The following is a 24,301-nucleotide window of genomic DNA, read 5'->3' on the forward strand; positions in this document are numbered from 1 at the left end:
ACAACAAAAGTATGGAATGCTGACCTTGCTCTTGCTATAGACTTCTCGGCCCCTATCTGGCGCAAAGCAGCCATCTTTGGTCTTCTCTCGTATGCCACGTACAAGGCCGATGAAGTGTATGCGAGTCGGCACGAAGGGGAAGGGTACTTCACCATGTTATTCAGTCGTTGGCGGCCACAAGAGGGTCTCTGGGAACAGCGAAACATCAAACACTATGATCTTGCTACGCAAGCTGCAGAGGATCGATTGTTGATGCAGTCTGCACAGGCACCGGCCATGAGGCAGATGCGATACCCTGCGTATGTGCCTTTCTCGAAGATACAATGGAGTGATGGCTAACGGATGACTAGGGTCTTGGATCATGGTTCTCCTTACAACACGCGTGTGGACCAGAAGGTGGATAACAGCCATGTCAAGGTGAAGCAGAGGAATCAGGTGGCTCAGGCTGGTGCGGAGGTGACAGTTTAGGTAGCAGGATGCAATCAGGATGTCAATAGGAAGCAGCCTACGACTTGATATTTTGATACTTGATTGAGTGTGATAAGATGACCATCCGCTGCCGTTGCACATGAGGCCCTTGTCTGTGCATGTCCCTACGGCATCTTCCCTCCAATTCCTTCTGCCTTGTTCTGTTGCGTAACAGAGAAAAAAGACGAAGCAAAGTCAACTTGCACCGAACCACCCCCCGACACAACTTAGAAGATGGCAGCGAGACACAGCTCAGCCCTCCTCAAGACATTCCTCTCAACACGCACGCTCATCAGACCCACCACCCCTGCAAGGCTAGCTGAAGGACGTCTGCAAGGTGCCTCAACAGGTGGATGTCGCCACTATGCTACAAGGGAGGAAAAAGCCGCCAGTGAACCATTCACCGAAGGTACAGATGCTGCCAATAACACGGAAACACCAGAGACAACAGGGACACCAGTGAACGATGGCAACCAGGCAGCAGCAAGTGGTTCCGCAAACGGCGAGGTTGCAGGGTTACAAGAGAAACTTGCTGAAGCTGAGAAACAAGCAGCAGCGCTCAAGGACAAGTACTTGCGGCAAGTGGCAGAAACACGTAATCAGCAAACGCGCGCTGAACGGGATGTTGCGAATGCGAAAGATTTCGCTATTCAAAAGTTTGCCAAGGACTTGATTGAGTCTGTGGATAACTTTGAGCGTGCCTTGGAGACTGTGCCAAAGGAGTTGAGAGAGGATAAAGAGAAGCACCCGGACTTGGCGTCGCTGTACGGTGGACTCAAGATGACGGAGGGGATCCTTATGCGGACGTTGGAGAGGCATGGCTTGAAGCGGTTTACGGGAATGGGAGAGAAGTTCAACCCGAATCAGCATGAGGTGCTCTATGAAGTACCCATGCCAGACAAGGAGGCCGGTACCATCTTCCAGGTCCAGAGTACAGGATTCACACTCAATGGACGGACTATCCGTGCCGCAAAGGTCGGTGTCGTCAAGGGCTCTGAGTAGCCTTAGACGAGGCCCAGCATATTGTGAAAACCCAAGTCATTTAGCATAGCCAAAAATCACCCCTCATCTCAACTGGACGCCCAGCGTTTCCGTGGACAAGGCCCGAATCTTGTCTTGCAAGACATTCACTTCATCCATTGACAATGACTTATCCATGGATCGATAATGAATGCGATAGCACAAACTTGTCTTACCCGTTTTTGGGTGCTTGAAGTGATCCACTTGCTTGACATTCTCAATCAAGTCACCACCAACACTGCGGATAATCTCCATGAAATCATTCTCCTGGAATGCTTCAGATGTCCAAAAGGAAACATCCTGGAACGTGCCAGGGTACTTGCTGTATGGCTGAAAGGCAGTAATGAGACCTTGAGCGAATTGCGACAAGAAACGTTCATCGAGTGACCAAAAGAGTCGAATATCAGGAATCCCGAATAAGACCATGGCAATGCGTTCCAAGCCTAAGCCGAATGCCCAGCCGATATGGTCTTGCTTGCCCGCGCCTGTCATAAGAGCATGTCGCACAACGCCACAACCGCACAATTCGAGCCATTCGCCCTCCCAGAACACTTCGAGTTCCCAAGATGGACTGGTGAAGGGGAAGTATGCTTCAATCCAGCGTACCCTGAGCGGTTCTCTGTCAATAGCTTGTGTTCTCTCAGCAGCTGTTTGGAAGACTTTTGCAGCAATTCCCTCAATCGTCCGTTTCAAATGCCGCGCAACAGCTTCACTTTGCAAACGTTCATGCTCAGGTTGAACTGGATTGCCTGCATGGTTTGGTGGATTCTCATCTTCAACCACAATCGACAAGGCTGGCAGGGTAGCCAATTCTGCATCAATCTCTTGTGCTAAGCCTGCTGATGCTTTCCAGATCCGTGCACCTTCCATTTGATGGAAAACTGGATAGTGTGAACGATCGATTTCATCACGTCGATACACGTCAGCAGAGATGAGGAAGCCTGCTGTATTGCAGCTTCGGAAACAATCTGCTTGATGCGCCGAGGTATGTGTTCTGAGGACTGTATGCTGGTTGATGTAGTAGGTATCACTCTTTGAACGACCGACATGGTCAGCGGGAAAGCCAAGTGAGTCAAAATTTTGATGGACGGTGACGGCTGGTGAAAAGTCATTATAGCGGGTATAGAGGGATGCTGGTAGCTGTGACTCTATCTGGGCACGGAGGATGGCAATCGGGTGGTTTTGTTGCAGATGCAGCTTGCGTGGGAGGAGAGGGAGGATGGCAGAGGAGACGTTGGTCCAGCTGTCTGTTTTGTAGCGCTGGCCGAGGATGTCTAGCTTGGAAGATGATGACTGGGCTCTTCTCTGAGATTTTGCCAGTAGACAGCGGGAGCATGGCAGAGAGAGGACGCCAGATAGTCTCTTCATCAATGAGCAGCAGCTTGAGCTTGTTCTTCTTCTTGTGGTTTCGCCTGCAAAAGTCATCCTGCACACTTCCAACACCACGAGCACCAGCTGCACCACTACTGCAGCCAATGTTCAGGACAATTTGCAGCTTCATCCGCTCGACCTTCTCCCTCCAGTCACGCTCCACCTCCCACCAATACGCACCCAAGAAATCCCTCTACAGAAAAGCACACAAGGGCAAAGTCCCCATCCCCATCGGCGGGTCAACCAAAGGCACAACGCTGCAACTCGGCGACTATGGCCTTCGTCTCAAATCAGACGGTCAACGACTCTCTGCAAAACAACTACAAACCTGTGAAGCAGTCATTCGACGGACCATCAAGGTGGAGAAACAAGCGCGTGTATTCCTAAGGCAAACGTGTAATATTCCAGTCTGTCGCAAGGGAAACGAAACGCGTATGGGTAAAGGAAAGGGTGAATTCGATCATTGGGCGTGTCGTGTCTCTACAGGCAAGATTGTTTGGGAGATTGGCGGTGCGTCTGAGGAGATTGCCAAAGAAGCGTTACGGCAAGCGGCGCACAAGTTGCCTGGCTTGTATGACTTTGTACGCAAGGGAGCATTGCCGTATACTGGGCGGATTCCTGTGGATCTGGCAGCGACGGAGGTGGTGCTGGAAGCAGGAGCAGGTGAGGTCAAGGTGGTCAGGTAGCATGATCCTTGTTCATTACATCAAAATACATTGGCATTTACCCTCATTGTAGTCATTCATAGAGGTATAAGAAGGGCCTTCTCATGCACCCACCTCAGGGTTCATGTCGCCCGTCGCGCTGTATCCTTGGACCTGCTTGGCTTTGCTCTCATCGTGTGTTTTGCCCTCACCAGCGACCTGCCCGCTTGAAGTGGATTGCGTGGTGATGTTCGCCTCGACCTGCTTCTCTCGCGGCTGCTCTTGCTTCTTGTCTTCCTGTTTGTCGTCACCAGCGCCAAAGACACCTTGGTCGTACTTGTCAGACTTCAAGTCGCCGGTCGTGGTCCCATAGGCAGACGAATCATACTGCTTGTCACCGCCTGGATCAATGCGCGAGTCTTTGTAGTCCACTGTGTTGCTTGACATGCTGGCTGCTTGTCTATGTCACGTACAGAGGGTACTTATAGAAGTCTCTTGTGGTCTCTGGTCGAAGTCTCTTCCTGGGCCGTGGACGTCATACACTCCCACAGTCACATACACACGACCATGGAATCCTGCCACAAGCACAGCTCCATCTTTGCACGGCCCATCGCAGCACAGACAAAAGACAGGCTACCGGCGCTCCTGCCTCTTTGCCTCTCGAGCAGCCTGTTCCCGCCTCTCCCGATCCGCCTTGACAATCGCATCCGGTGCACCTTTATCATGCCTGCCAGATCGCATATAAAACAACTTGGCCCGGCGAATCTTCTTGGGTGGTTCGCGCTTAATCACTCGAATCTCCTTGATGGTGGGTGCGTACACTGGCACACGCATCTCAACGCCAATTCGCATGACTTGTGTGCGTAATCTCAGTGAAGACTCAATACCGGCACGCTTGATACCAATCAGGTAGCCACTGAATGTCGACACGGGTGAGAGGGCAGGGAAGTTATTGTAGGCAAACACAGACAAGACCATACCAGGTCGTAGTCCTTGTAAGTTCCGCCGTGATAGAGCAAGTGTCCGTTCACCGGTCGTATCATACTGTTGTTTGAGATCTAGATGGACTTTTGCCATAGCATCCTTCGTGGCTGGACCGGGAAGCGGTGCATAGATGGGGATTGTGTTTTTGCGGGGATGAGGAGGAATGAGTCCTGCGGCGTGTTTCGAAGTTGCTTCCTTGACTTTTGCGAGTGAAGTTGCTGTGATGTAGGTGCGCGTGCTTGCTGCCCATGCTGCTGCTGGCTGGCAACTGCGCAGGACGAGCATGATGCGTCGTTGCTGTACTTGGCTGTCGTCGTCGTCGTCTTCCTTTCAGCAAATTTCAATTTTCAAGAGACAAGTTGAAGTTGAGTCTATCGCGACAAGAGACGGTAGAGAGCAGTCTTGCAAGGCCCGTCATGTCCAATCCATTCGGGAACCTGCCGATACCAGGCCAAAGCACACAACGCACCTCGGCCTTCCCACAACCAGGCATGTCGCAAGAGGAACAAACACAATATATGATCAACACCATCTCAAAGATGTCAGAGTCGTGCGTCTTCCTCCATCTGCTTTGTCTTTATGTATGGCTAATACTTCACCAATAGATGCGCATTCAAAACAGTCCTCTCTGGCGGCGCAGGATTCGGTCTCGGTGCCTTATTCGGCCTCTTCATGTCTTCCCTCGAAATACAAAGCACAGATAACGCCATCTATGACAAACCCTTCAAGGAGCAAATGCGCGTCGGTTTCAAGGACATGGGTAAGCGATCCTACTCAACAGCCAAGAACTTCGCCGTTGTTGGTGCCATTTTCGCAGGTTCAGAATGTTGCATTGAAGGGTACCGAGCAAAGAATGATTTATACAACTCTGCAGGTGCGGGCTGTTTCACAGGCGCTGTCTTGGGAGCAAAAGCAGGGCCGCAGGCGGCGTTGTTTGGGTGTGCTGGGTTTGCTGCCTTTTCAACAGCCATTGACGCGTACATGAAGTCCGACTGAGCGTCTTCTTCCTGACATTCTCTGGACGTCCCGTTCTGTCTTCTTCTGTCATTGAGCTTGGTATTCTTTCGGAAGCGCGTTTGACTCTGCATAGCGAAACCCCACATATCTCTGCTCTGACTGCTGGCCCGCCGTCTCAGTGCGATTCCTGCTTCTCTTGTGCCGTTGCATCCTCACTCACAACATCATGGAAGCAACGCCATAGGGTACTCACGCTTTGAAACTCCTTACCCACTGAAATGACGGCTTCCAAGTTGCGATTGAGACCATTCATACCGGTAATCAAACTCTCCATGTGCTAAAATTGGGTGTGAGTGCGACGCGACTTTTGTGTATGTATCTGCATCAACGTACTTCTGCAATTTTGGAGATGAGAACAGCGCGTCTCTTGTCAAAGAGAGACTCGCCTGCTGCCTCGTGATCTGCTGTAGATGGTCTTGGCCCTGATGCGCTCATGGATTGATGTGATGTGTTTGTGTTGGTCGCGTTCTCTCTCTTTCGTTGTCGCCAAAAAGAAAAAGAACAGACACCAGACACACACACACATCGGATGGCATGGCGCGTAGGTGCAGCGGCTGGCCGTCTCCTCAGGAACAGTACAAGCCCGTCTCATGCGCTAGTAGGCCATTGCATGACGCCTGCTCTTTGTCCGCGGGTAGCAGCCTTCTCTACAAGCAATCTATTACGGCATAAGCATATCGACCCGCCAAAGCCAGGCGAAGGGTCAGTCCTACTCTCACTTCTTCGCACCAGCTGACAATCGGTAGCATCAAAGTCACCTTCATCACACAGACTGGCTCAAAAGAAACAGTCGAAGCGCCAAAAGGCGCAAGTATCCTCGACGTGGCGCATGAAAATGACATTGACCTCGAAGGCGCCTGTGAGGGATCTGTTGCTTGTTCTACCTGTCATGTGATTGTCGACCCGGCGTACTATGAGAAGCTGGAGGAGCCGACGGATGAAGAGAACGATATGCTTGATCTGGCATTCGGCCTCGAAGAAACGAGCAGACTTGGGTGTCAGGTCGTGCTGGACAAGGCACTCGATGGTATCACCGTCAAGCTACCGTCAGCGACTCGCAACATGCAGTTCAAGAAGTAGGCACTGACAGGCACATTCCTATAGATCTAATGGCAACAGTCAGCTTCATGTCGTTGTATCGTCAAAGTATTTCTGAATTTGATAGTACTCGAGATGTAATCATCCTTCATGTTGCCCGTCTACAAACTACCAACCAACCAATCTGATGTCGAGATGTGCTTTGACCCAATGACGACTTGCAAAAGAAATGGAAACCTCTCAGACGGTTGCTTACCCCGTCACTGACTCAGCTGAAAAGGTTCGTACTGCTGGCTACAGAGGAAACTGCGAATGTGATAACTAATCAATCTTCATCACAGAGGTCTCTTGTCATTTCTTTTGCAGCCGTCATTTAAGGTCTTGTGTAGCGTCAAGTCGACATCAGACCTGTCGTTGTGTATAGAAGTAAGCGTGAAGCTAGCAAGACGATAGCAGCAGCAGAGAAGCCAAAGAAGAGTGGATCGGATCGTTGTTGTTTTTACTGGCAAGTAAAACTCCCCAACTTGCAAAGCCGCAGCCCAGTAAAGAGCGCGTAGCTTCAACAAGTAAGGAAGCATCTTGGTGTCGTCACAGTCGATCGGACTTGAAAGAAGACAGGTTGGTTTTCGTCATTTCCACTTCCCTCTTTGGGACATTTTCTTGCGTTCTGCAATCGTCGTGCTGGCTGTCTCGAATGGTAGAGAGAGGAGACTGGATGTCGGCTCGTACAGCAGGCCTCCAGTCTCTCCCTATCTCCCAGAATGTTTAGCAGCAGAGGTTGTGGTTGAGAGGGAGACAAAAGTCGCGCTGGGAGAAGACGACAGAGAATTCATGGCACAGAAAATGTCGCACGCTCAAATGTAACGAACCCGCAGCCTTAAACCTCGCATCCGACTTTCCCGCACCACATGCTCTAGCAACTCATCGCGGCTCTTCTACCTTCCGCCATTCAACGACGCTTATCACCTCAGCACGTTGCCTATCGTCCCGCGCCTAGCTTCCTCGCTTCCGGCAACGCTCTGTCACGTGTCCTTACTCGCTCTCTTACTCGTCGACGACGTCTACCACGTCGTCCCTTGTTCTGTCTCTTCCCTATCTTGCAGCTCGGACATCTCCACAGGGCTCATGCAATCTCGCTTCCCCTCTTCTTTCATTGTTCTCCTGCTGAGAGTCGGCTCCCGTGGGCTCCATCCACATCATCGCCATCCGCTCTCATGCTGGTACCTGGTAGACATAAGTAGGCAGCCTTCCGCTGTCTTGTTCCTTAGTTTACAATTTCTATTCTTGTCCCCTACATCTCGCCCAAGTCCTGTCTTCAGCACAAGCATTCGTCCTGTCCTGTTCGCCCTTCGTCACACTTTGTAAACTCATCAAAGCTTGTACAGGCACTCCAGTATGTCGTCAGTCCCCGACGTACCTTCCGCCCAGTCTGATGTGCCTTCGCCTCAGGCCGACGGGCTTCCCTCTCGCCAAGCTCTTCTTGCTATGCAAGAGACCATGATGCAGCGCATTGCACAGCTCGAGGCCTTCGCCGCAGCTGCTACCGCCTCAGCAGCCGCCTCACCACCCGTCCCTGCACCCACACCAGCAGCCAACTGGGCCAAGACTGCCGTCAAGATCGCGGACCCTAAACCCTTCGACGCCGATCTTCTTGGTCAAGACGTGCGCAACTTCGCCGCATCCTGTCGCCTCAAGATGCAGGCCTGCCCTTACCTCTTCCCAAATGAGGGCATAGCCATCGCCTGGATTCTCCAACTCCTCCAAGGCGATGCGGCGAAGTGGCGCGACGCGCGTGCAGTGGCGGACCCCACAACTGGCCTCATCTCGTTTCCTGGACTGCCAGATGCCAATGCAGTTCTCGACGCCCTCATCCAGTCCTTTGCAGTCCGCGATCCCGTATCAGATTCAAAGAAGCAGCTCGCCACCCTCAAGCAAGGAAAGGAGACCTCCGTCAGCGTCCACCTGGCCGAGTTCGAGCGTCTCACTCTGGTCTTGAATATCACTGAGGAGACCAAGTGCGACATGCTTCTCGGCACACTCAACGAGAAGTTCACCGAGGCCCTCTTCAAGCTCGACGAGGTGGTCGACAACAACTACGCGGCCTTAGCGCAGCAGGTTGTCAAGGTGGAGTCGCGTATCCAGAAGCGCGAGAATCTCGCAAGGCGCTTGAACAATTCCACTGCGGACCTCGCCAGAGTCGCAAAACGCGACCAGACCACCCTATCAACCTCTGCAGCAGCGCCTTCGCCCTGTTGCCTCGACGTCGCAGGCGCCTCAGCCGATGGAAATCGACTCCGCCACATTCCGGCCCTTGACTCCCGCTCAGAGGCGAGCGCGAAAAGAACAACGCATCCGGGACGACCTTTGCGTTTACTGTGGTGGAGCAGGTCACTGGCAAGACAAGTGTCCAAAAAAGCCTCGGCAGTCCCCAAATGGACCCGGCAGGAACCAGTAGGGCACTCCTGGGACCGGGCCATTCAGGACCCTCACGCGCCTTCGCTTTTGTCTATTGTAGACGATAGCGCAAATCTCTGTCTTTTCTCCATCTCTCTGCCTCCTCTCTCGTCTCATCCGCAAAGTGTCTTGCCTGTTACCGTCTCCCATGGTGATAGGTCCCTCGACACGTTTGCCCTCCTAGATTCCGGTGCAACAAGTTGCTTCATCAGCGCAGCTTGTGTGGCCCGAGGCCGATTCCCGACCGTGACCCTTGACAGCGCAATCCCGCTGAAAGGCTTTACGGGCAAGGAACTCGAGTCTGCCTCCCAATTCACGTCTCCCCTTCGCATGACCATTGGTAACCACCAAGAATGCCACCACTTCGTCGTTGCCGAGCTCTCCGGCTACGATCTCATTCTTGGCACCACTTGGCTTGCGAAGCACAATCCTGTTATCGACTGGTCTGCGTCCACAGTCCAGTTCCCGGCCTCGTGCAAGGCGCACATCAATCAATCGCCTGTCCAACACGATGCCGCTCCTCCAGTCAATGCCAACGTCATGCAGATCCACATGGTGTCGCTCAAGTCTTTCGCCCGGCTAGCAAAAACTCACGATGTTCTCCACATCGATCTCGCCGACATCTACTCCGACGTCGAGCCAGACCTGCTACGCGCGATACCGGACAAATATCACGTCCTTCTCCGCATCTTCTCGAAGATTCAGGCTGCCCGCCTTCCCGATAATGCTGCTTACGATCACAAGATTCCTTTGTTCCCGAGCACCTCGCCTCCTTCGACGGCGCTTTATCCCATGAGTGCAGAGGAACTGAAAATCCTCAAGGAATACTTGGACGAACAGCTCAAGCTCGGCAATATCTCTGTTTCCGAAAGTCCAGCTGGCGCATCTGCCCTTTTTGTCAAAAAGAAGGACGGGTCTCTGCGTCTCTGTATCGACTATCGCGGCCTCAATGCCATCACCGTCAAGAATCGGGCTCCTCTTCCTCTCATCTCTGAAACCTTGGATCAATTGCACCATGCAAAGATTTTCACCAAGCTTGACCTCCGCGGCGCATACAACTTACTGCGTATTGCGCCGGGAGATGAATGGAAGACCGCATTCAAGACTCGTTACGGGCACTACGAGTACAACGTTATGCCTTTTGGACTTACCAACGCTCCCGCTTCTTTCCAGACGTTGATGAACACTGTGCTTCAACCTTTCCTCGACAAATTCGCCGTCTGCTATCTTGATGACATCCTCATCTACTCCCAAACGCAGGACGAGCACACTGAACATGTTCTATCAGTTCTCAAGGTTCTCGACGAGCACAATCTCTTCGTCAAAGCGGAAAAATGCGTCTTCGACGTCGACACGGTCGAATTTCTTGGTTATGTCGTGTCTCCCACCGGCATTGCAATGGACCCCGTCAAGGTCAACGCCATCATCAATTGGCCTCAACCAAAGTCAGTCCACGACGTCCAAGTGTTTTGTGGTTTCGCCAACTACTACCGTCGCTTCATCTCCAACTACAGCAAGATTGTCAAGCCGCTCTACGCTCTCACAAGCAAGGCGACCAAAGTGTTCCTCTGGAACGATCAAGCTACCGCGGCATTCACTCAGCTCAAATCATTGTTTTCTTCTGCCCCTATCCTCGTTCATTTCGACGCAGACAAGCCAGTGGTCATTGAGACTGACGCCAGCGACTTTGCACTTGGCTGTGTCATGTCCCAAGCCGATACAAACGGGATCCTTCGACCCGTGGCTTTCCACAGCCGCACCTTCTCGCCTCCAGAAAGCAACTACCCAATCTACGACAAGGAGTTGTTGGCAATTCTTGATTGCTTCAAAGCATGGCGCCACTATCTGGAGGGCTCTGCACATGCCATCACTGTCTTCACCGACCACAAGAATTTGGAGTACTTCAACACGAACCGACTTCTCAGTTCACGTCAAGTACGCTGGTCCCTCTTCATGTCCAGGTTCAACTACAACATCGTCTATCGACCTGGTGCTCAACAAGGCAAACCTGATGCACTAAGCCGTCGCGAGGACCTCCGGCCTTCCGAGGGGGATCGCAAATCAACTCGCACGATGACTTTCTTCAAGCCAGGTCAATTGTCACTTGCTCCTGTTACTCTTCGGACTTCGCCAACTTCAAGGCAAGTCACCTCTGTGCCGTCTGCTCCCAATTTCCCAGACAACGACTTCCGCGCTCGCATCATTGCCGCGTATTCCGCTGATCCACTGGTGCAAGACGCTCTCGACGCACTTCAGCAGCCTCCTTCGACGTCAAGCCGTCCATCTTCTCCGTCGCCAAGTCGTTCCTCCTCGCCAGCACCTTCTGATGCATCCCATCTCACTGCTGACCAGCCTTTTTCTCTCGACAACGGTCTTCTCTTCTACAAAGACCGTGTGTACGTCCCATCTGATGCTCCTCTGAAGCTGGCTATTCTCCAGCAACATCATGACTCGCCTATCTCCGGTCATTGGGGTGTCGCCAAGACTCTCGACCTTGTCTCTCGGCAGTACTATTGGCCGTCAATGCGTGCTTACATCCACGATTACGTCGCAACTTGCGATACGTGTGCTCGCGCCAAGGTCTCGCGCCACAAGCCTTATGGCCTGCTCCAGCCTCTGCCTGTTCCAGAGACTCCATGGTCCTCTATCTCGCTAGACTTCATCGTCAAGCTTCCACCTTCGGACTCTTTCGATTCTATTCTTGTTGTCGTCGATCGCCTCACCAAAATGGCTCACTTCATTCCTTACCATGAGGCCACCGACGCAGCAGGCTTCGCAGCATTGTTCATGGACAGAATCTTCACTCACCATGGCATGCCACTCGATATTGTCTCCGATCGTGGCTCTGTCTTCGTCTCCTCGTTCTGGAAAGCGTTCCTTGGTCACTTCGACCCTGCTGTCAAAGCACATCTGTCTACTGCCTATCACCCTCAAACAGATGGTCAGACAGAGCGAACAAATTCCACCCTCGAACAATACCTTCGGTGCTTCACCAACGCCGATCAAGACAATTGGGTCAAGCTCTTGCCAAGAGCCGAATTTGCCTACAACAACTCGGTTCATGCGTCCATCAAGACAACACCCTTCTTTGCCAATTATTCTTACCACCCTCGGTCTGGTCTACGCTTCGATGCCACTACCGATTCTCGCAATGCTACTAGTTACGACATGTCTCAACGTCTCAAGCTTGTTCAACAGGAACTCAAGGATCATCTCAAAGACGCTCAAGCTGCTCAAAAGGCCTTCGCTGATCGTCATCGTCTTGAAGCTCCTCCCTTCGAGCTCGGCCAGAAAGTCTGGCTCAACGCCAAGAACGTCCAAGCATTGCAGAAACAAGGCAAATTCTCACACAAGAATCTCGGTCCCTTTCCCATTACCGACACAATTCACGACCGAGCCTTCCAACTCCGTCTTCCCGCCTCGATGCGAATACACAATGTGTTCCACCCTAGCCTCTTGTCTCCTCATCAATCACCAGAGTCCCTCGGCAAGGCCTACCTGGAGCGACCTCAAGAAGCTCCCGAGCCTATCGTCGTCGGCAACAGCCTGGAATGGACCTACGATGAGATCATGGCTATTCAACCACGCGGTAGCGGCTTCCAATACAAAATCCACTACGAAGGCTTCCCACACGATGAGGACGAGTGGATCCCTGCTCGTGAGGCCTACCAGAATGCTCCGATTCTTGTTCACGACTTCCATCTCCGCAACCCCGATGCTGCTGTCCCATCCTACGTCAAGCTACCCACTCGACCAAGTGCACTTCGAGACGCAGCGCCTGGAGGAGGAGGTTCTGTAACGAACCCGCAGCCTTAAACCTCGCATCCGACTTTCCCGCACCACATGCTCTAGCAACTCATCGCGGCTCTTCTACCTTCCGCCCTTCAACGACGCTTATCACCTCAGCACGTTGCCTATCGTCCCGCGCCTAGCTTCCTCGCTTCCGGCAACGCTCTGTCACGTGTCCTTACTCGCTCTCTTACTCGTCGACGACGTCTACCACGTCGTCCCTTGTTCTGTCTCTTCCCTATCTTGCAGCTCGGACATCTCCACAGGGCTCATGCAATCTCGCTTCCCCTCTTCTTTCATTGTTCTCCTGCTGAGAGTCGGCTCCCGTGGGCTCCATCCACATCATCGCCATCCGCTCTCATGCTGGTACCTGGTAGACATAAGTAGGCAGCCTTCCGCTGTCTTGTTCCTTAGTTTACAATTTCTATTCTTGTCCCCTACATCTCGCCCAAGTCCTGTCTTCAGCACAAGCATTCGTCCTGTCCTGTTCGCCCTTCGTCACATCAAACTCCCACAATCTCAGTCATGGCCCAGTGCAAGTAAAAAGGAAGTGTTCAGACTGAGAAGACTAATGTATCTCGTATTGCATATGCTGAGCATCTCCAGGATGCTACACCAGTACCGTCAGCGGTAAGTGTCTAGAAAATCAAAGACTTCATTGTAAAATCTGATGACACCGAAAAGCTCAATGTCGATCAGCGTCGGGGCCTACCTACCGTCAGCTCTGCCGTTGCCAATTCCAGCGACTCACTCTCAACTCTCTGCCCGCAGCTGAGTGATACTTCCGGTTCATTTGCTTTTCGCGTGAACGGTGCAATTCACGACTTTCGCATCACCAGCATAAGCAAATGTTGCGGGTGACCTCCTGGCAGCCGCAGATTTCCAGTGCAGCCAAGGCGCAAGATGCATACAGCCAAGGCTGCCAAGGACTAGTTCATGGATAGAGTCTTACCTTAATTCCATGGCATAAGCGCTCTTGGCACTGAATTTACTAGTCATGTCTAGGAATGTTCTACCACTTCCAGAGCTCGAAGGTGTAGTCCGGGATGGCGACACACTTGGTGTGATGGGGTTTAGCTTATAAACAAAAGCTACGTTGTGCTCAGCTCATTTACTGTCCTCCATAAAATCAATATGGAGGAAGCAAAACAGAGTATCTACCCACACAAGCGGGTCCGACCCTTCACGTCGGACAAGCTTAAGGCATAGTGCCAAAAGGCAATTTGCTGGTCATAGAAGGCACAGCTAGAGTATCCTCAGGTAACGCCCGTTGACTTTGCTGATGACAGCGTTGACGATACGCGACTCATGGAAGGCATGTTCTTTTGGTGAGTTGACGATGATTTTTGCATGATGTCGGCAACGCGGTAAGGCTTAAAAGTGATTTCACATGGCTACACGGGAGTGATAGAACTAGCAATCGCCAAATTCTTGCACAAACAAACGCTGCATGGCCAACAATTTCCGATGTAGCTCCTAACAGCAGGCTGTATGGGGGCTTACTTGGTGCTTTGCAGCTGCCAATTCTGGAACGCATGAGACAGGTAAAATTAAGATAAATTCTGAACAGCTCTAAATCAGCGAAGTGAACTGCAAATACTCAGCCCCTGCGGTCCGGGCCAAGTAGAATCCTTTGAGCTTGTGGCAAGCGGATAGGACAAGTCAATTGAGGACAGGCCAACATGTTGCCAGGTATTAAGGAGACTTCCTGAGGAGAAACGAAGAAAGGTAGTCATCTGAATTCAGCTGCAACTTTATCAAGCTAGTCATTATTCTCGAAATGAATCCTGAGCAAGGATGTGTTCAGCTTGGGCTAATTGTATAGATGTCTGTCTTGAGTGTGAATGCGCTTGTTACAGTCACAATCGTCTCAGCGACGCCGCACACCCGAGATCCTGACCGGCTTCCTCGTCCCACTACGCCGTGTCACTGCATGATATGTGACAAAATGAGAGCCGGCGATGATGCCTGCGTTGATTACAATTATTTCCGTGTGAGTAATGCAGAATCGATAAGGCTTAGCAGCAGATGCTGTCATTTAGTGAGAGAAGGAGGACAAAATCGCGCTTAGAGCAGGCAAGATTTTCACAGTATCTTCAACCGAGCATGTCCAGCTTAGTCATGGCCCAGCTCAGTCTTCAATGAAGTGTCAAAAATAAGAAGATTAGTGTATCTTGTACTGTACTTGCTGAGCATCTCTAGGATGCTACACCAGTACTGTCAGCGGTGAATTTCTAGAAAGTCAGGAACTTCAATGTCAAATCTGAAGCCACCAATTGCAATACCCTCAGTGCCGAGTTCTGTCTGTTGTCAGCTCTGTCTTTGCCAAGTTCAGCGACTGACACTCACTTTTCTGCCCGCAGCTGAGTAGCAGCTCCGATTTACATGCTTGTCGCGATGAATGTGCAGTTCACGGCGTCCGAAGTTGTATCGGGAAAAATGTACCACTCAGTCAATTCAGTTGGCTCTCTGATTTCCACTTTGCTCTCAGCTACTCCTTCGATCACAAGTCTAGGACGGTCTTTTGTTTCACCGAACATGGCTGTGTCTCGATCGAGATCAACACCAATCTGCATGATTAGTCAACGGTCCTAGACGAAGGGAAACAGACAAGAAAACCCTGCTTCGTGCTCTTGTAGTACTGGTTTCCGTATGGATCTGCTGTGTCATCGCGAGTAGGCCTCAGTTTCCACTGTTGGTAATGCTCGCCAGCAAAAGGCCTTTTCAAGATGTCCTGAAGCTTTGTGTTGAATGTTTTGCCTGATTTCAACTTGCAAGAAACGGTCCCTTGCCGTGGCAGCTTGTGATTCCAAAGGTCGTTCACTGTTGTTGGCCAACCTTGTGCCGGGACTTCCTCATAACATGGCTTCTGAAATTCTCGCCCAGCCGTAAAGTCGCTTTTTGACACCTCTGGGCTGAAGTACAAGGAGCAAATCTTGACCTGCGACGTTGCATTACTTGTTGGTGGTTTGTGATCATCAGTCTTGACCGTGAGTACCACGTCTCCTACTCTTGTGCCCTCTTTGTTAAAAAATGGGGCTTTGGCCTGAGTGAGTGGTGAGCTTTAGCTCGGAAGCAATCTTTGAAGAAAGACTCACCTGAAAATAGCCTTCCTGGTCTTTGAAAAACCTGCAGAGCCCCATTTCGTTCCATGTCAGAGGCTGACCAAGCGATGGGTTAAAGGGTTCCGTGTACAGATGGGTGCCTGCGTTCATTGGCCAGTATCCATGTCTACTATTGGCAATGAGTGCCATGTCTAGGGTCACTGCTGCATAATGGGTGCCGCCGCCACAATGCAAATAAAGGGGAATTTGCTGGAGCAGTGGCGTGGACAAGGTTGCAGACAATGGTTTGTTGAAGATGAAGTCGGGGGTCTTGCCAGTGGGCTCGGCCGTTGATGCTGGCTTTCCCTTGGCTGACACAGTTGTCAGAAACATAGTTAGGAGAGCGAGAAATTGTGCTGTGGGGGCCGGTGTCAGACCAAACATCAGCTTGCTGAAAGTCATCTTTGCGAGAGCAAAGCACAATAGGAAAGGCGATTGCGTGGTCGGCGGATGAAGGCCAGAGAGCAGCTCTACTTCTTATATGCGACGAGAAGATGCAACGTGGTCAGTCGCCAGACATAATTCCCCAGGCGGCGTATCATCGTGTGGTTCATACGTGGTCCACACAAGCACACCAAACAGTTTCCTTAATTAGGCTTGAGCTTGTGCAGGGAGCTACAATGCTCTAGTGATCCGTCCTTTTTTACTCAGGAGGTGAGCAATTGCAAACCTTGCGGGGACCTCCGAGGTCCTCCGAGCAGCCGCAGTTCCCCGTACAGCCAAGGCCGGACATGCATGCAGCCAAGGATAGCGACAACGAGTTCTACTTCAATGCCAATGCACAGGCGCTCAGATCTTTACATTGAATCCAATATCCATACCTAGGTAGGCTCTAACACCTCACTTTAGAGCCCTAGGGAGGCCTGCGGGCAGTCTAGGCAGCTCAGAGTGAGCTCAAATTGGCAAACTGCAATGGCCAAATTTGCGCACAAACAAACAAACAAACGCTGCATCGCTGCACAGCAAATCATTTCCGACGTAGCTCCTGACAGTAGGCAGCTGAAGGGGGCTCACTTGCTGCATCTGTAGCTTCCGCTTCCGCTTCTGGAACGCAAGAGACAGACAAACTCTGAGCCGCGCTGCTGGACCGCAAGAATCTGTCAGCCCTTGACGAGGGAAGAGGCAAAGGTATACGAGGACAGGCAAACATGTCGCGAGATTTTGAGGGCAATAAAATGGTAATGCTGCATGAGAAGAAATGAAGAAAGATGTTCGTCCAGTGGCACTCATCAGCTGCGAAGCCGTAGAGAATGCTAGCCACCAAACTTGAAACAAATCCTTAGGGTGTGTTCAGCTTGGGCTGATTGTACAGACGACTGTCTTAGGTTCAAGTGTGCTCCCTACAGCCACAGTGACCTGAGTAACGCTGCAGACTCGAGCTTCAATTAGACCGGTTTTCTCGTCCCAGAATGCCGTGTTCACTGCATGATAGGTGATGAATTCAAAGCCACTGATGATGCCTTCCTTGGGCACAATGTCTTCCGTATGAGCAAAGCTTCGTACCTAGCAGGGTTAGTCATCGCCTAGAAGGTACCTTCACTTACATAAACGTCATGGTATGGGCCTTTGCACTGTGGGGAAGCAGAAATGTCGATGTGTGAGACAACAGGTTTGCCGTTCGACAAGTCGAACACAGGTATCAGAGCGAAGTCCAAAGCGATGTGTCGGATGTTACCGCACACGACCGTGTCATTGAGGTGGCGCCGAGTTTCTTCGCTGACCCATTGAACGTAGTCCTTACCCTTTGTAGTGCTGTCGAAAATTGGAATCTTGCGAGCAATCTTGGCTGGTTTCGCTGATGAGGCTTTGGCAATTGAAGCCGACATGAGCGGCAAGGCGAGCAGGCTTGTGATGGTATGAAGAAGCATCTTGTCGCTGGAGGCACTTGTTTTGAGTTTCGCCCAGAGCGCAGTTGGAAGAGAACTGCGTGGACGCCATGGGAGCTCTTAAAAGAAATCAATTCCCAGCATGTCTTTTGCCCCCTGAAATTTGGAATAAGATCGAGCTCCATAACTCAGGTCGTATGCGTATGGAGCAAACAAAGCGCAGCGTAGCCTCACTACAGCGAAGTCATGCAGCTTCAGGGACCTGCAATGACTTTGACGAATTATGAGTTGTGCTTGGAGATTGATTATTTTGAAGGCTAGTCTGGGAGCGCTGAGCGACTGGCGGCTGGCGAATCAGTGGCGATGCACGCCACAAGGAGGGATTGAGTCAATTTTGCAGCTGAAATCTACCTCAATATGCATGCCGTAGATGCAGCGGAAGGCGATGAGCCCTAGTTGCCAATGCCATAGCTGCGGTCAAGTCTTGTGAGATTGTGGTAGGCAGGGCCTGGGAAGGGCCGCATCGATTGATGTAAGGACGGTCACGAGGCCATTTGAGTCGTTCATGACCAATGAGAGATTTCACCAGTTGCAACAGTCTTTGCGATGTGACAACGCGCACCATGGCTGGCGAAAGAGGCAGGAGAATCCAATCGACTTGCTCTACTCTTCCTGTTCATTCTCAGGGTACCTCTCAACAGCAAAGTTTTTCTCCGACTTGAGTCGCCAAGCAACTACTAGAAACGCCCCTGCTGCCTCATTCTCTTGGAGTGCAGCAAATTCAAATGCCTTTGCCTCTTCCTCTTCAGCATTGACGATTTCTGCGATTTCCAAGTCATCTGGTATCAACGTCTCCCATGACTGCTCTGCTAGCAGAGGATCTGATTGGACAGCAGGAGCGTTGTTTGTGACTTGGAGGACAGCGAGGAGGGAGCGCTTGATATCACTGACGGTGATGGATTTACCCTTGAGTGTTTGGACATCGAGGAAGACTGTGCTGAATCCGCGTTTGGCTTTGATGTAGTGCGGTCGGAAGGTTGTAGACTTGCTTGACTATGTGATGTTAGACTCTGGTGTCTGAGGAGAGTGCGGGCGCGTACCATGGCTGTTGGTGTTGTAGGATCTGGTGAACGCGTCTCGATGCTTTTGATCTCTTCGACCACGTACAGAGCTGTACTGCTATACTGCTATACTGCTGTACTGCTGTACTGCTGCTACTGCTATACTGCTACTGCCACTGCTTCAATAGACCCATAGCTGGCTGCTTCTAGGTGCAACCATGGCCACAGCTGCCTATCGCTCTTCTGCTCAGCCTCCATCCCAAGCTCAAGATCGTCTAGGTCTCCCACCTCTTCCCCGTCTCGTGGTCGCTACCTCCCTCTGCTCCCTAACAACCTTTGCACTCGGTGCTCTCTCCTCCGGCAAACGCTGTGCGCATCAGTTCCTCGCTGAAAATGCACATCGACTTCCACGCACACACCAAGGTTGGTATTTCTACCATAAAACAAAGAATTACAGGGTCGCGTTTGGTGCCATCAAAGGGGGTGTCAGGTATGCGTGTCGCGCTGCTGGATGGACGGGATTGTATGTTTCATCAGAGGCTCTACTGGATTGGGCGCGTGGAGGGACGATGGATGCTGGGAATAGTGCACTGGCTGCGCTTGCGACTGCTGGCTTGTTCTCTTATAAGAGTACGTCACTTGACATACACACACGAGGATGTAAGCTGACTGAATAGATGGTTTCTCGAGGCAGTTGACGAGACGCACGATGCGGTTGAGTGGGCTTGCTGGACTGACTGCTGGTTTGTTGCAAGATGTGGTCACGACGCACAAGGGAGGACGGATATGGTACATTGAGGGTATCAAGAGACAACTAGGCCGTCCAGGTCAACATGCTGCTGAACAAGCACAATAAGGATACACGACAAGAGAATGGCTCGAAAAATGTCTTTCTTGGACGCGATGAAAATGATTGAGTAAGTCGCTGGCCAGAAAAAGCAATATGATGAGTAGGGAAGATGTCCAGTGCTTTTCGTGTACTGAAGAAGATCAAGCAGCAACGGCTGTATCCGGCAACTGCGGCGCAACGGGCTTGTTACCTTCTGCCATGACTCGATTAATGGCAATTCCAACACCTTCAAAGACTGCGAGTAGACACGCACAACCAATGGCTGAGTTGCGCGCTGCTTTAAGGCCTGACCGTGCAGCAAGAGATCCACCTGTGAAGAAGCCTGCAATGATGGCATTCCAAGGATCTTCCTTCTTGCGCACCGCCTTCACAGAACAGTCGAATGTACTGAACAAGCCGCCCCAAACTCCGAAATTGCCACCGAGAACAGGCGCTCTTGCCTTGACAGCTGCCATAGATCCAATCTAGAAGTCATGTCAGCTGTTGCTGCTGCTGCAACTTAAGAGCGTACCATCTTTTCGCCGCGCGGTGAGTTGCGGTATCCCTTGATGCTATGCCAGATGGTGCCTCCGATGGCGCCCATGGCAAAAGCACCGCCAAAGTCGTTGAGGATGACCCAGGGACATGGGTCTCGAGTGTGATCGGCGTGTGCCATGGCCTCAGGTGCTGCTATCGATCGAGAGACTGAGTATACTCAATACACTGGCTACTGGTTCTTTTTGAAGATTTCTCGAGTGGAAAAAGAGACAACGAGCAACAACACAACAAGACACAAAGACACAATGGACAGGACAGCCAGCAGCATACCCAAGATCGCACTCGACGCATCCGCAGACCTCGCTTACATCCGCACACAACTCCAATCAGCCCTCACAGCGCGTCTCCAAACACACCTCCCAGATGCGCTGCCCGAAGATGCCATGCGCCTGGCAATCGAACGGCACATCACCGGTTTCCTGCAACAAACCATGACCTATACCCTCAAGAATGTCCTCATCAATGGTCTGGATCCACGTCCGTCTGATATTGCAAAAGGCGTGCAAGTCGACCCGGAAGAGTTTGAACAGCATGATGCAGGCTTACATGCCAATGTCCTCAAAATGCACGCGACATTGGAAGAAGCCATGACGCGTGTTGCGACACTACGGAGGCAGGTTCCGCAAGAGGTACAGCAGGCGTATCAGCCAACGGATCCTGCGGCTGTGTTGGAAGCGTGTCTCTCTGGCAGCACAGATGGGCAGGGTGATTCTGTAGAGGCAAGTGATCAAGGAGGAGCAGTGCAGGTGGATATACCGAGGCTAGCGGAAGTGGAGGAGACCATGACGGAGAGCTGTGCATTGCTCAGGGAGATCAAGGGACAAGTCGGTGCAGTGCATGGAAAGGTCCAACGAGCCAATACAGCGCTCGCCTTTCTCAGCAAGCAGTCAGGTACCTCATGATGAGTGGAATCACAAAGGACTTGGGATTTGCAAGTATCAGAGTGTGTTTATATCCTTTGTGATCGATATTCAAGCGTTGGCGGGTATGCTCTTGAGCTGTTGCTTGATGACCTTGGGCAGACACATCCGTCGTGCCTTTTCCAACTTGGCCAAGCTCACCTCCTCCCTGAGCATCGTGCCTCGAACGCCAAGCGTCTTGACGAGCTGTTTCGAGTCACTGAGCAGGAATGCATCCAAGCTGCCGTATTTCTTGATTGTGCGCAAGACGCCCGTTTGGATACGCAGACTGATGTGTTTATTGAGGATATCAGAGCGAAGAGAGTGTCGATGGACATTGGGCAGCCATCTCCGACGGGTCTTGGTCTTGGAGTCTGGTACGTTGTTGCCGTATTGGATGTGTGTGCCGCCATACAACCCTCTGTCTTGTCGCGCATAGCTGTGTGCGTGTCTGGCTGGCACTGCGATGGGTGCTCTCGCTGCTCTGGCGATGCTCCGTGCTGCTGAGGCGAGGGACTGCAGCATCCTCCTGGTGGTCTCTGGTCTTTCTTCTCTTCAACTTCAACTCAGTCAACTCAGTCAACTACTCTTCAGCTACACGCACTTCTGTACACGCCAGCAAAGCAGTGCCGACCATGGTGAGCATGCAGAGACAGCTTCATTGCATCCACTAACAGCCCACAGTCTCTCCTCTCAAACATCCTCGGATGGAGCGCAGTCGGCCTCGTCACCCGCTCCTTCCAGCTCGGCCTTCAGCAACGCACCCAGTTCTCATGTACGTTGCTCTCCTCTATGCATCCTCTACTGACAGACTAGCGCTCGGCGGTCATGCGGCGTATGCCACACTCTTTGGCGGACTCGGTTACTTCCTCTACGGGTACGATTCTCTATCAAGTCGTCAACATACAGCTAACAAGGCAGCGTGGAACAGCAGCAGAAGGAACAGATTGAGAAGAAGAAGCAGGCCTTACTCGCGTCTCGTGCCAGGAGAGCAGAACAAGCAGAACAAGCGCAACAAGCAGAGCAATAAGAAGCTTTCATCTATGTTACTTTGTCGTCTTGATACCAGCTTCCTCCAAGACCTCCTGCATCTCTCCATTCTCAATCATCTCTCGCACGACATCCAATCCACCCAGAAACTCACCCTTCACATACACCTGCGGGAAGGTAGGCCATTCCGCATACGCCTTGAGACCTTGCCTGACACTGTTATCCGCCAGAATATTGAAGAACCCATAATGAATCCCCTCTGCCCGCAACAAACTCACAAGTGTTCTCGAGAATCCACATTGTGGCGCCGATGGAACACCCTTGATGAAGAGCATGACGGGTGCTGCTGTCGTTAAGCTTTTCAGTCTTGTTTGTAAATCCTCCTCGCCTTCTTCCTCTGCTGGTGCTGATGTCGCCATTGTTGCTGTGTCTGCAGCGCCAGGTTGTCCAGTGACTGCCGTCTCTGTATGCGCTTCCTGAGCAGCAGGCGTCGATTGCTCCGGTACAGCGCGACGCAATGCCTTTTGCAGTTCCAATGGATTCGCCCCCGATATCCTCGAAAGTACCTCTGTCCCCCTCATCACAACGAAAAAGGGAACCGCATTCACATCAAACGACTCGGAGATATCTTCCAGCTCTTCTGCGTCAACTTGCAGGAACTGGACAGTCGTGAATTGGCCTGCGAGTTCCGCAAAGACTGTATTCATTTGGAGACTCGGTTGTGCGAAGCTTGCCCAGAAGTTGAGGCAGAGGGTCGTGCTTGCATGTTGCTTGAGGAGCTGTTCGAAGTGTTCGTCAGATGTGACTGTTGTTACGGCCATCTCTTGCAGAGTCGTCTTTGTCTACGTCTAGCTAGAGAAGTATTAGTCAAGTATATCGTAGTAAGTGAGTAGAACTACAAAATTGCGATTTCTGATACACGACAAAGCGACTTCTACACAAGCAACAAAACCTCGGATGACGGGCCTGAGCATGCTACGGAGTACAGCGACTCGGCAGACACGCGCCTGGTCAAAATCCTGCGTCCGCCATACAAAACAAGTTGCTGCAAAGAACACGGCGGCAGAGGATGCCTTTGGGTTAGCAGCGACAAACGATGTCTTGCTGGAAGACATGACATCGCTGCAGATGGATGAGCTGCATGAACACAGACAACTACGAGACTACTACCGCAAGATCATTTATGAACTCCCACAACTCGAAGCACTGAAAAAGCCGCCACAGAAACCATCCGCAACGCAAGTCTTGCAGTTCAGGCAAACGACGTATTTCGGGGAAGAGCATCCAGCGATGCATAAAGTGACGCTACAAGTCAAGCTACGTGACCTTGCAGCTGCTCAGAACCTCTCACCCGTCCATCTCTCGAAATTGGTCAAATTGGCAGGGACGCGGGTCGATCATGATACACTACTCCTTCGCATGTCGAGCGAGCAATTCGGTTCAGCCAAGGAGAATCGACGACATCTCTCTGCCGTGCTGGATAAATTGCTCGCTGAATGTCAACAAGGTGACTTGTTTGAGGATGTGCCCATGGATCGTCGGCATATGAAGAAGTCGAAGCGACCCAGTTTCCCAAAGCATTGGCGTGTTCCTCAGCCTGTTGCATCTTCAAAGCATCTCATATAGCGCCTGTTTCTTCATTTACCCTGCACAGCAAGGACATTGTCCGCCTCATGAGGAAGTCTCTCGACACGCTTATTCTCCCAATCATCCAAGTCATCCAGTCCTTTTGCTTGTAATCTGTACCATTCATCTTTTGCGCTGACTTTCCGTCTGCCATGTTCAAGACCTAAGGCTTCTTCCTCAGACACAAGCTTCACTTTGCTGTCTTTGCGCTCATACCGAACTTGCTGTGATGAAGTAAGGACATAGGCACCACCCAGGATTGTCAAGACGAAGGGAACACCGAATAAGGCGACTGGATGGCGTGAAATGCGTTTATTGAGGCGGACGGAGGCCGGTGGTCGATGGCCTGGGCGGACATAGGTCTTGGAGTTGAATGTCGGCATCCCAAGTGTTTCTGTAGTGGATGTTTGATTGTTGTCGGTGTATGTCGTGACGAAAGTGTAGAGAAGTAGGAAGATGCCGTCATGATGCATTTATGGACTATAGAGGCCTGATGATACTGCCTGATGATCTTTGCATGGAGCATCGATGCGATATAACATAGCAAGCTGGACCTTGGAGCAATGCCAGTCAGAGCAAGCAGCCCCAATCATCAGCATCGGCAGTCATGTGCGGCGAGCTCT

The 24,301-nt window shown here is 51.6% G+C and overlaps 20 protein-coding genes across 20 annotated transcripts; 9 read left to right on the forward strand and 11 right to left on the reverse strand.

Moving 5' to 3' along the window:
* Positions 1 to 64: 64 nt before the first annotated feature.
* BCR37DRAFT_376438 (uncharacterized protein) lies at positions 65 to 475 on the forward strand. The gene is made up of 2 exons (XM_040868599.1): positions 65 to 299; positions 351 to 475. The coding sequence occupies exons 1-2, from the start codon at positions 154 to 156 to the stop codon at positions 466 to 468; spliced, it is 264 nt and encodes an 87-aa protein (XP_040727930.1). The 5' UTR covers positions 65 to 153; the 3' UTR covers positions 469 to 475.
* Positions 476 to 1,008: 533 nt separating this feature from the next.
* On the forward strand, positions 1,009 to 1,458 carry BCR37DRAFT_336512 (GrpE nucleotide exchange factor; the record flags this gene model as incomplete). Its single annotated transcript, XM_040867230.1, has 1 exon — positions 1,009 to 1,458. A coding segment is annotated over one exon (450 nt), but the record flags the coding sequence as incomplete, so codon positions are not given.
* A 75-nt stretch (positions 1,459 to 1,533) lies between these two features.
* On the reverse strand, positions 1,534 to 2,913 carry BCR37DRAFT_401827 (mitochondrial phenylalanyl-tRNA synthetase alpha subunit, active as a monomer; the record flags this gene model as incomplete). Its single annotated transcript, XM_040871859.1, has 2 exons — positions 1,534 to 2,793; positions 2,839 to 2,913. 2 exons carry the CDS (start codon positions 2,911 to 2,913, stop codon positions 1,534 to 1,536), a joined length of 1,335 nt encoding a protein of 444 aa, XP_040727932.1.
* Positions 2,914 to 2,963: 50 nt separating this feature from the next.
* BCR37DRAFT_401845 (mitochondrial 54S ribosomal protein YmL47) lies at positions 2,964 to 3,597 on the forward strand (the record flags this gene model as incomplete). The annotated part of the gene is made up of 2 exons (XM_040871861.1): positions 2,964 to 3,460; positions 3,546 to 3,597. The coding sequence occupies 2 exons, from the start codon at positions 2,964 to 2,966 to the stop codon at positions 3,595 to 3,597; spliced, it is 549 nt and encodes a 182-aa protein (XP_040727933.1).
* On the reverse strand, positions 3,436 to 4,043 carry BCR37DRAFT_143063 (uncharacterized protein). The gene has a single exon (XM_040866078.1). The coding sequence runs from the start codon at positions 3,948 to 3,950 to the stop codon at positions 3,627 to 3,629; it is 324 nt and encodes a 107-aa protein (XP_040727934.1). The 5' UTR covers positions 3,951 to 4,043; the 3' UTR covers positions 3,436 to 3,626.
* A 93-nt stretch (positions 4,044 to 4,136) lies between these two features.
* On the reverse strand, positions 4,137 to 4,772 carry BCR37DRAFT_343217 (translation protein SH3-like domain-containing protein; the record flags this gene model as incomplete). Its single annotated transcript, XM_040867485.1, has 1 exon — positions 4,137 to 4,772. One exon carries the CDS (start codon positions 4,770 to 4,772, stop codon positions 4,137 to 4,139), a length of 636 nt encoding a protein of 211 aa, XP_040727935.1.
* Positions 4,773 to 5,159: 387 nt separating this feature from the next.
* BCR37DRAFT_343458 (mitochondrial inner membrane translocase subunit Tim17/Tim22/Tim23/peroxisomal protein PMP24) lies at positions 5,160 to 5,483 on the forward strand (the record flags this gene model as incomplete). The annotated part of the gene is made up of 1 exon (XM_040867505.1): positions 5,160 to 5,483. One exon carries the CDS (start codon positions 5,160 to 5,162, stop codon positions 5,481 to 5,483), a length of 324 nt encoding a protein of 107 aa, XP_040727936.1.
* Positions 5,484 to 5,619: 136 nt separating this feature from the next.
* On the reverse strand, positions 5,620 to 5,939 carry BCR37DRAFT_390794 (DASH complex subunit Dad1-domain-containing protein; the record flags this gene model as incomplete). The annotated part of the gene is made up of 2 exons (XM_040870913.1): positions 5,620 to 5,781; positions 5,838 to 5,939. The coding sequence occupies 2 exons, from the start codon at positions 5,937 to 5,939 to the stop codon at positions 5,620 to 5,622; spliced, it is 264 nt and encodes an 87-aa protein (XP_040727937.1).
* A 175-nt stretch (positions 5,940 to 6,114) lies between these two features.
* BCR37DRAFT_343222 (2Fe-2S ferredoxin-type domain-containing protein) lies at positions 6,115 to 6,584 on the forward strand (the record flags this gene model as incomplete). Its single annotated transcript, XM_040867486.1, has 2 exons — positions 6,115 to 6,206; positions 6,251 to 6,584. The coding sequence occupies 2 exons, from the start codon at positions 6,115 to 6,117 to the stop codon at positions 6,582 to 6,584; spliced, it is 426 nt and encodes a 141-aa protein (XP_040727938.1).
* An 8,391-nt stretch (positions 6,585 to 14,975) lies between these two features.
* Positions 14,976 to 16,537, reverse strand: BCR37DRAFT_143482 (uncharacterized protein). The gene is made up of 4 exons (XM_040866081.1): positions 15,884 to 16,537; positions 15,397 to 15,831; positions 15,129 to 15,355; positions 14,976 to 15,089 (listed from the first exon to the last, which is right to left on the reverse strand). The coding sequence occupies exons 1-3, from the start codon at positions 16,289 to 16,291 to the stop codon at positions 15,167 to 15,169; spliced, it is 1,032 nt and encodes a 343-aa protein (XP_040727939.1). The 5' UTR covers positions 16,292 to 16,537; the 3' UTR covers positions 14,976 to 15,089; positions 15,129 to 15,166.
* Positions 16,538 to 16,735: 198 nt separating this feature from the next.
* On the reverse strand, positions 16,736 to 18,018 carry BCR37DRAFT_143436 (uncharacterized protein). Its single transcript, XM_040866080.1, has 2 exons — positions 17,434 to 18,018; positions 16,736 to 17,392 (listed from the first exon to the last, which is right to left on the reverse strand). Exons 1-2 carry the CDS (start codon positions 17,755 to 17,757, stop codon positions 17,180 to 17,182), a joined length of 537 nt encoding a protein of 178 aa, XP_040727940.1. The 5' UTR covers positions 17,758 to 18,018; the 3' UTR covers positions 16,736 to 17,179.
* A 360-nt stretch (positions 18,019 to 18,378) lies between these two features.
* On the reverse strand, positions 18,379 to 18,970 carry BCR37DRAFT_390798 (uncharacterized protein; the record flags this gene model as incomplete). Its single annotated transcript, XM_040870914.1, has 3 exons — positions 18,379 to 18,768; positions 18,816 to 18,894; positions 18,948 to 18,970. 3 exons carry the CDS (start codon positions 18,968 to 18,970, stop codon positions 18,379 to 18,381), a joined length of 492 nt encoding a protein of 163 aa, XP_040727941.1.
* BCR37DRAFT_376472 (uncharacterized protein) lies at positions 18,882 to 20,033 on the forward strand. Its single transcript, XM_040868600.1, has 2 exons — positions 18,882 to 19,406; positions 19,454 to 20,033. Exons 1-2 carry the CDS (start codon positions 18,995 to 18,997, stop codon positions 19,630 to 19,632), a joined length of 591 nt encoding a protein of 196 aa, XP_040727942.1. The 5' UTR covers positions 18,882 to 18,994; the 3' UTR covers positions 19,633 to 20,033.
* BCR37DRAFT_396683 (mitochondrial import inner membrane translocase subunit tim17) lies at positions 19,556 to 20,361 on the reverse strand. The gene is made up of 2 exons (XM_040871713.1): positions 20,138 to 20,361; positions 19,556 to 20,090 (listed from the first exon to the last, which is right to left on the reverse strand). The coding sequence occupies exons 1-2, from the start codon at positions 20,279 to 20,281 to the stop codon at positions 19,767 to 19,769; spliced, it is 468 nt and encodes a 155-aa protein (XP_040727943.1). The 5' UTR covers positions 20,282 to 20,361; the 3' UTR covers positions 19,556 to 19,766.
* A 47-nt stretch (positions 20,362 to 20,408) lies between these two features.
* Positions 20,409 to 21,065, forward strand: BCR37DRAFT_396684 (uncharacterized protein; the record flags this gene model as incomplete). The annotated part of the gene is made up of 1 exon (XM_040871714.1): positions 20,409 to 21,065. The coding sequence occupies one exon, from the start codon at positions 20,409 to 20,411 to the stop codon at positions 21,063 to 21,065; it is 657 nt and encodes a 218-aa protein (XP_040727944.1).
* Positions 21,066 to 21,287: 222 nt separating this feature from the next.
* Positions 21,288 to 21,500, reverse strand: BCR37DRAFT_331180 (RM24, ribosomal protein 24 mitochondrial large ribosomal subunit; the record flags this gene model as incomplete). Its single annotated transcript, XM_040867012.1, has 1 exon — positions 21,288 to 21,500. A coding segment is annotated over one exon (213 nt), but the record flags the coding sequence as incomplete, so codon positions are not given.
* BCR37DRAFT_143408 (uncharacterized protein) lies at positions 21,298 to 22,061 on the forward strand. The gene is made up of 4 exons (XM_040866079.1): positions 21,298 to 21,700; positions 21,747 to 21,837; positions 21,879 to 21,939; positions 21,984 to 22,061. The coding sequence occupies exons 1-4, from the start codon at positions 21,529 to 21,531 to the stop codon at positions 22,011 to 22,013; spliced, it is 354 nt and encodes a 117-aa protein (XP_040727946.1). The 5' UTR covers positions 21,298 to 21,528; the 3' UTR covers positions 22,014 to 22,061.
* Positions 21,702 to 22,943, reverse strand: BCR37DRAFT_143592 (glutaredoxin). The gene has a single exon (XM_040866082.1). The coding sequence runs from the start codon at positions 22,871 to 22,873 to the stop codon at positions 22,109 to 22,111; it is 765 nt and encodes a 254-aa protein (XP_040727947.1). The 5' UTR covers positions 22,874 to 22,943; the 3' UTR covers positions 21,702 to 22,108.
* Positions 22,944 to 23,024: 81 nt separating this feature from the next.
* BCR37DRAFT_343352 (mitochondrial ribosomal subunit protein-domain-containing protein) lies at positions 23,025 to 23,678 on the forward strand (the record flags this gene model as incomplete). Its single annotated transcript, XM_040867497.1, has 1 exon — positions 23,025 to 23,678. One exon carries the CDS (start codon positions 23,025 to 23,027, stop codon positions 23,676 to 23,678), a length of 654 nt encoding a protein of 217 aa, XP_040727948.1.
* Positions 23,679 to 23,689: 11 nt separating this feature from the next.
* Positions 23,690 to 24,061, reverse strand: BCR37DRAFT_343133 (cytochrome c oxidase assembly protein COX16-domain-containing protein; the record flags this gene model as incomplete). The annotated part of the gene is made up of 1 exon (XM_040867480.1): positions 23,690 to 24,061. One exon carries the CDS (start codon positions 24,059 to 24,061, stop codon positions 23,690 to 23,692), a length of 372 nt encoding a protein of 123 aa, XP_040727949.1.
* Between the last annotated feature and the right edge of the window lie 240 nt (positions 24,062 to 24,301).

Source organism: Protomyces lactucae-debilis, assembly GCF_002105105.1.
Source record: "Protomyces lactucae-debilis strain 12-1054 chromosome Unknown BCR37scaffold_2, whole genome shotgun sequence".
Classification (NCBI taxonomy): Eukaryota; Fungi; Ascomycota; class Taphrinomycetes; order Taphrinales; family Protomycetaceae; genus Protomyces; species Protomyces lactucae-debilis.

Coding starts and splice junctions, on each gene's coding strand:
- BCR37DRAFT_376438 (XM_040868599.1), top strand. CDS start 154: ATGTTATTCAGTCGTTGGCGGCCACAAGAGGGTCTCTGGGAACAGCGA. Junction 300..350: donor AGGCAGATGCGATACCCTGC/GTATGTGCCTTT, acceptor ACGGATGACTAG/GGTCTTGGATCATGGTTCTC.
- BCR37DRAFT_143063 (XM_040866078.1), bottom strand. CDS start 3,950: ATGTCAAGCAACACAGTGGACTACAAAGACTCGCGCATTGATCCAGGC.
- BCR37DRAFT_143482 (XM_040866081.1), bottom strand. CDS start 16,291: ATGACTTTCAGCAAGCTGATGTTTGGTCTGACACCGGCCCCCACAGCA. Junction 15,832..15,883: donor ACCAGGAAGGCTATTTTCAG/GTGAGTCTTTCT, acceptor CCACTCACTCAG/GCCAAAGCCCCATTTTTTAA. Junction 15,356..15,396: donor GCACGAAGCAGGGTTTTCTT/GTCTGTTTCCCT, acceptor CTAATCATGCAG/ATTGGTGTTGATCTCGATCG.
- BCR37DRAFT_143436 (XM_040866080.1), bottom strand. CDS start 17,757: ATGCTTCTTCATACCATCACAAGCCTGCTCGCCTTGCCGCTCATGTCG. Junction 17,393..17,433: donor GCCCATACCATGACGTTTAT/GTAAGTGAAGGT, acceptor TAACCCTGCTAG/GTACGAAGCTTTGCTCATAC.
- BCR37DRAFT_376472 (XM_040868600.1), top strand. CDS start 18,995: ATGGCCACAGCTGCCTATCGCTCTTCTGCTCAGCCTCCATCCCAAGCT. Junction 19,407..19,453: donor TGGCTTGTTCTCTTATAAGA/GTACGTCACTTG, acceptor CTGACTGAATAG/ATGGTTTCTCGAGGCAGTTG.
- BCR37DRAFT_396683 (XM_040871713.1), bottom strand. CDS start 20,281: ATGGCACACGCCGATCACACTCGAGACCCATGTCCCTGGGTCATCCTC. Junction 20,091..20,137: donor CACCGCGCGGCGAAAAGATG/GTACGCTCTTAA, acceptor CATGACTTCTAG/ATTGGATCTATGGCAGCTGT.
- BCR37DRAFT_143408 (XM_040866079.1), top strand. CDS start 21,529: ATGGGTGCTCTCGCTGCTCTGGCGATGCTCCGTGCTGCTGAGGCGAGG. Junction 21,701..21,746: donor GCAAAGCAGTGCCGACCATG/GTGAGCATGCAG, acceptor AACAGCCCACAG/TCTCTCCTCTCAAACATCCT. Junction 21,838..21,878: donor GCAACGCACCCAGTTCTCAT/GTACGTTGCTCT, acceptor CTGACAGACTAG/CGCTCGGCGGTCATGCGGCG.
- BCR37DRAFT_143592 (XM_040866082.1), bottom strand. CDS start 22,873: ATGGCCGTAACAACAGTCACATCTGACGAACACTTCGAACAGCTCCTC.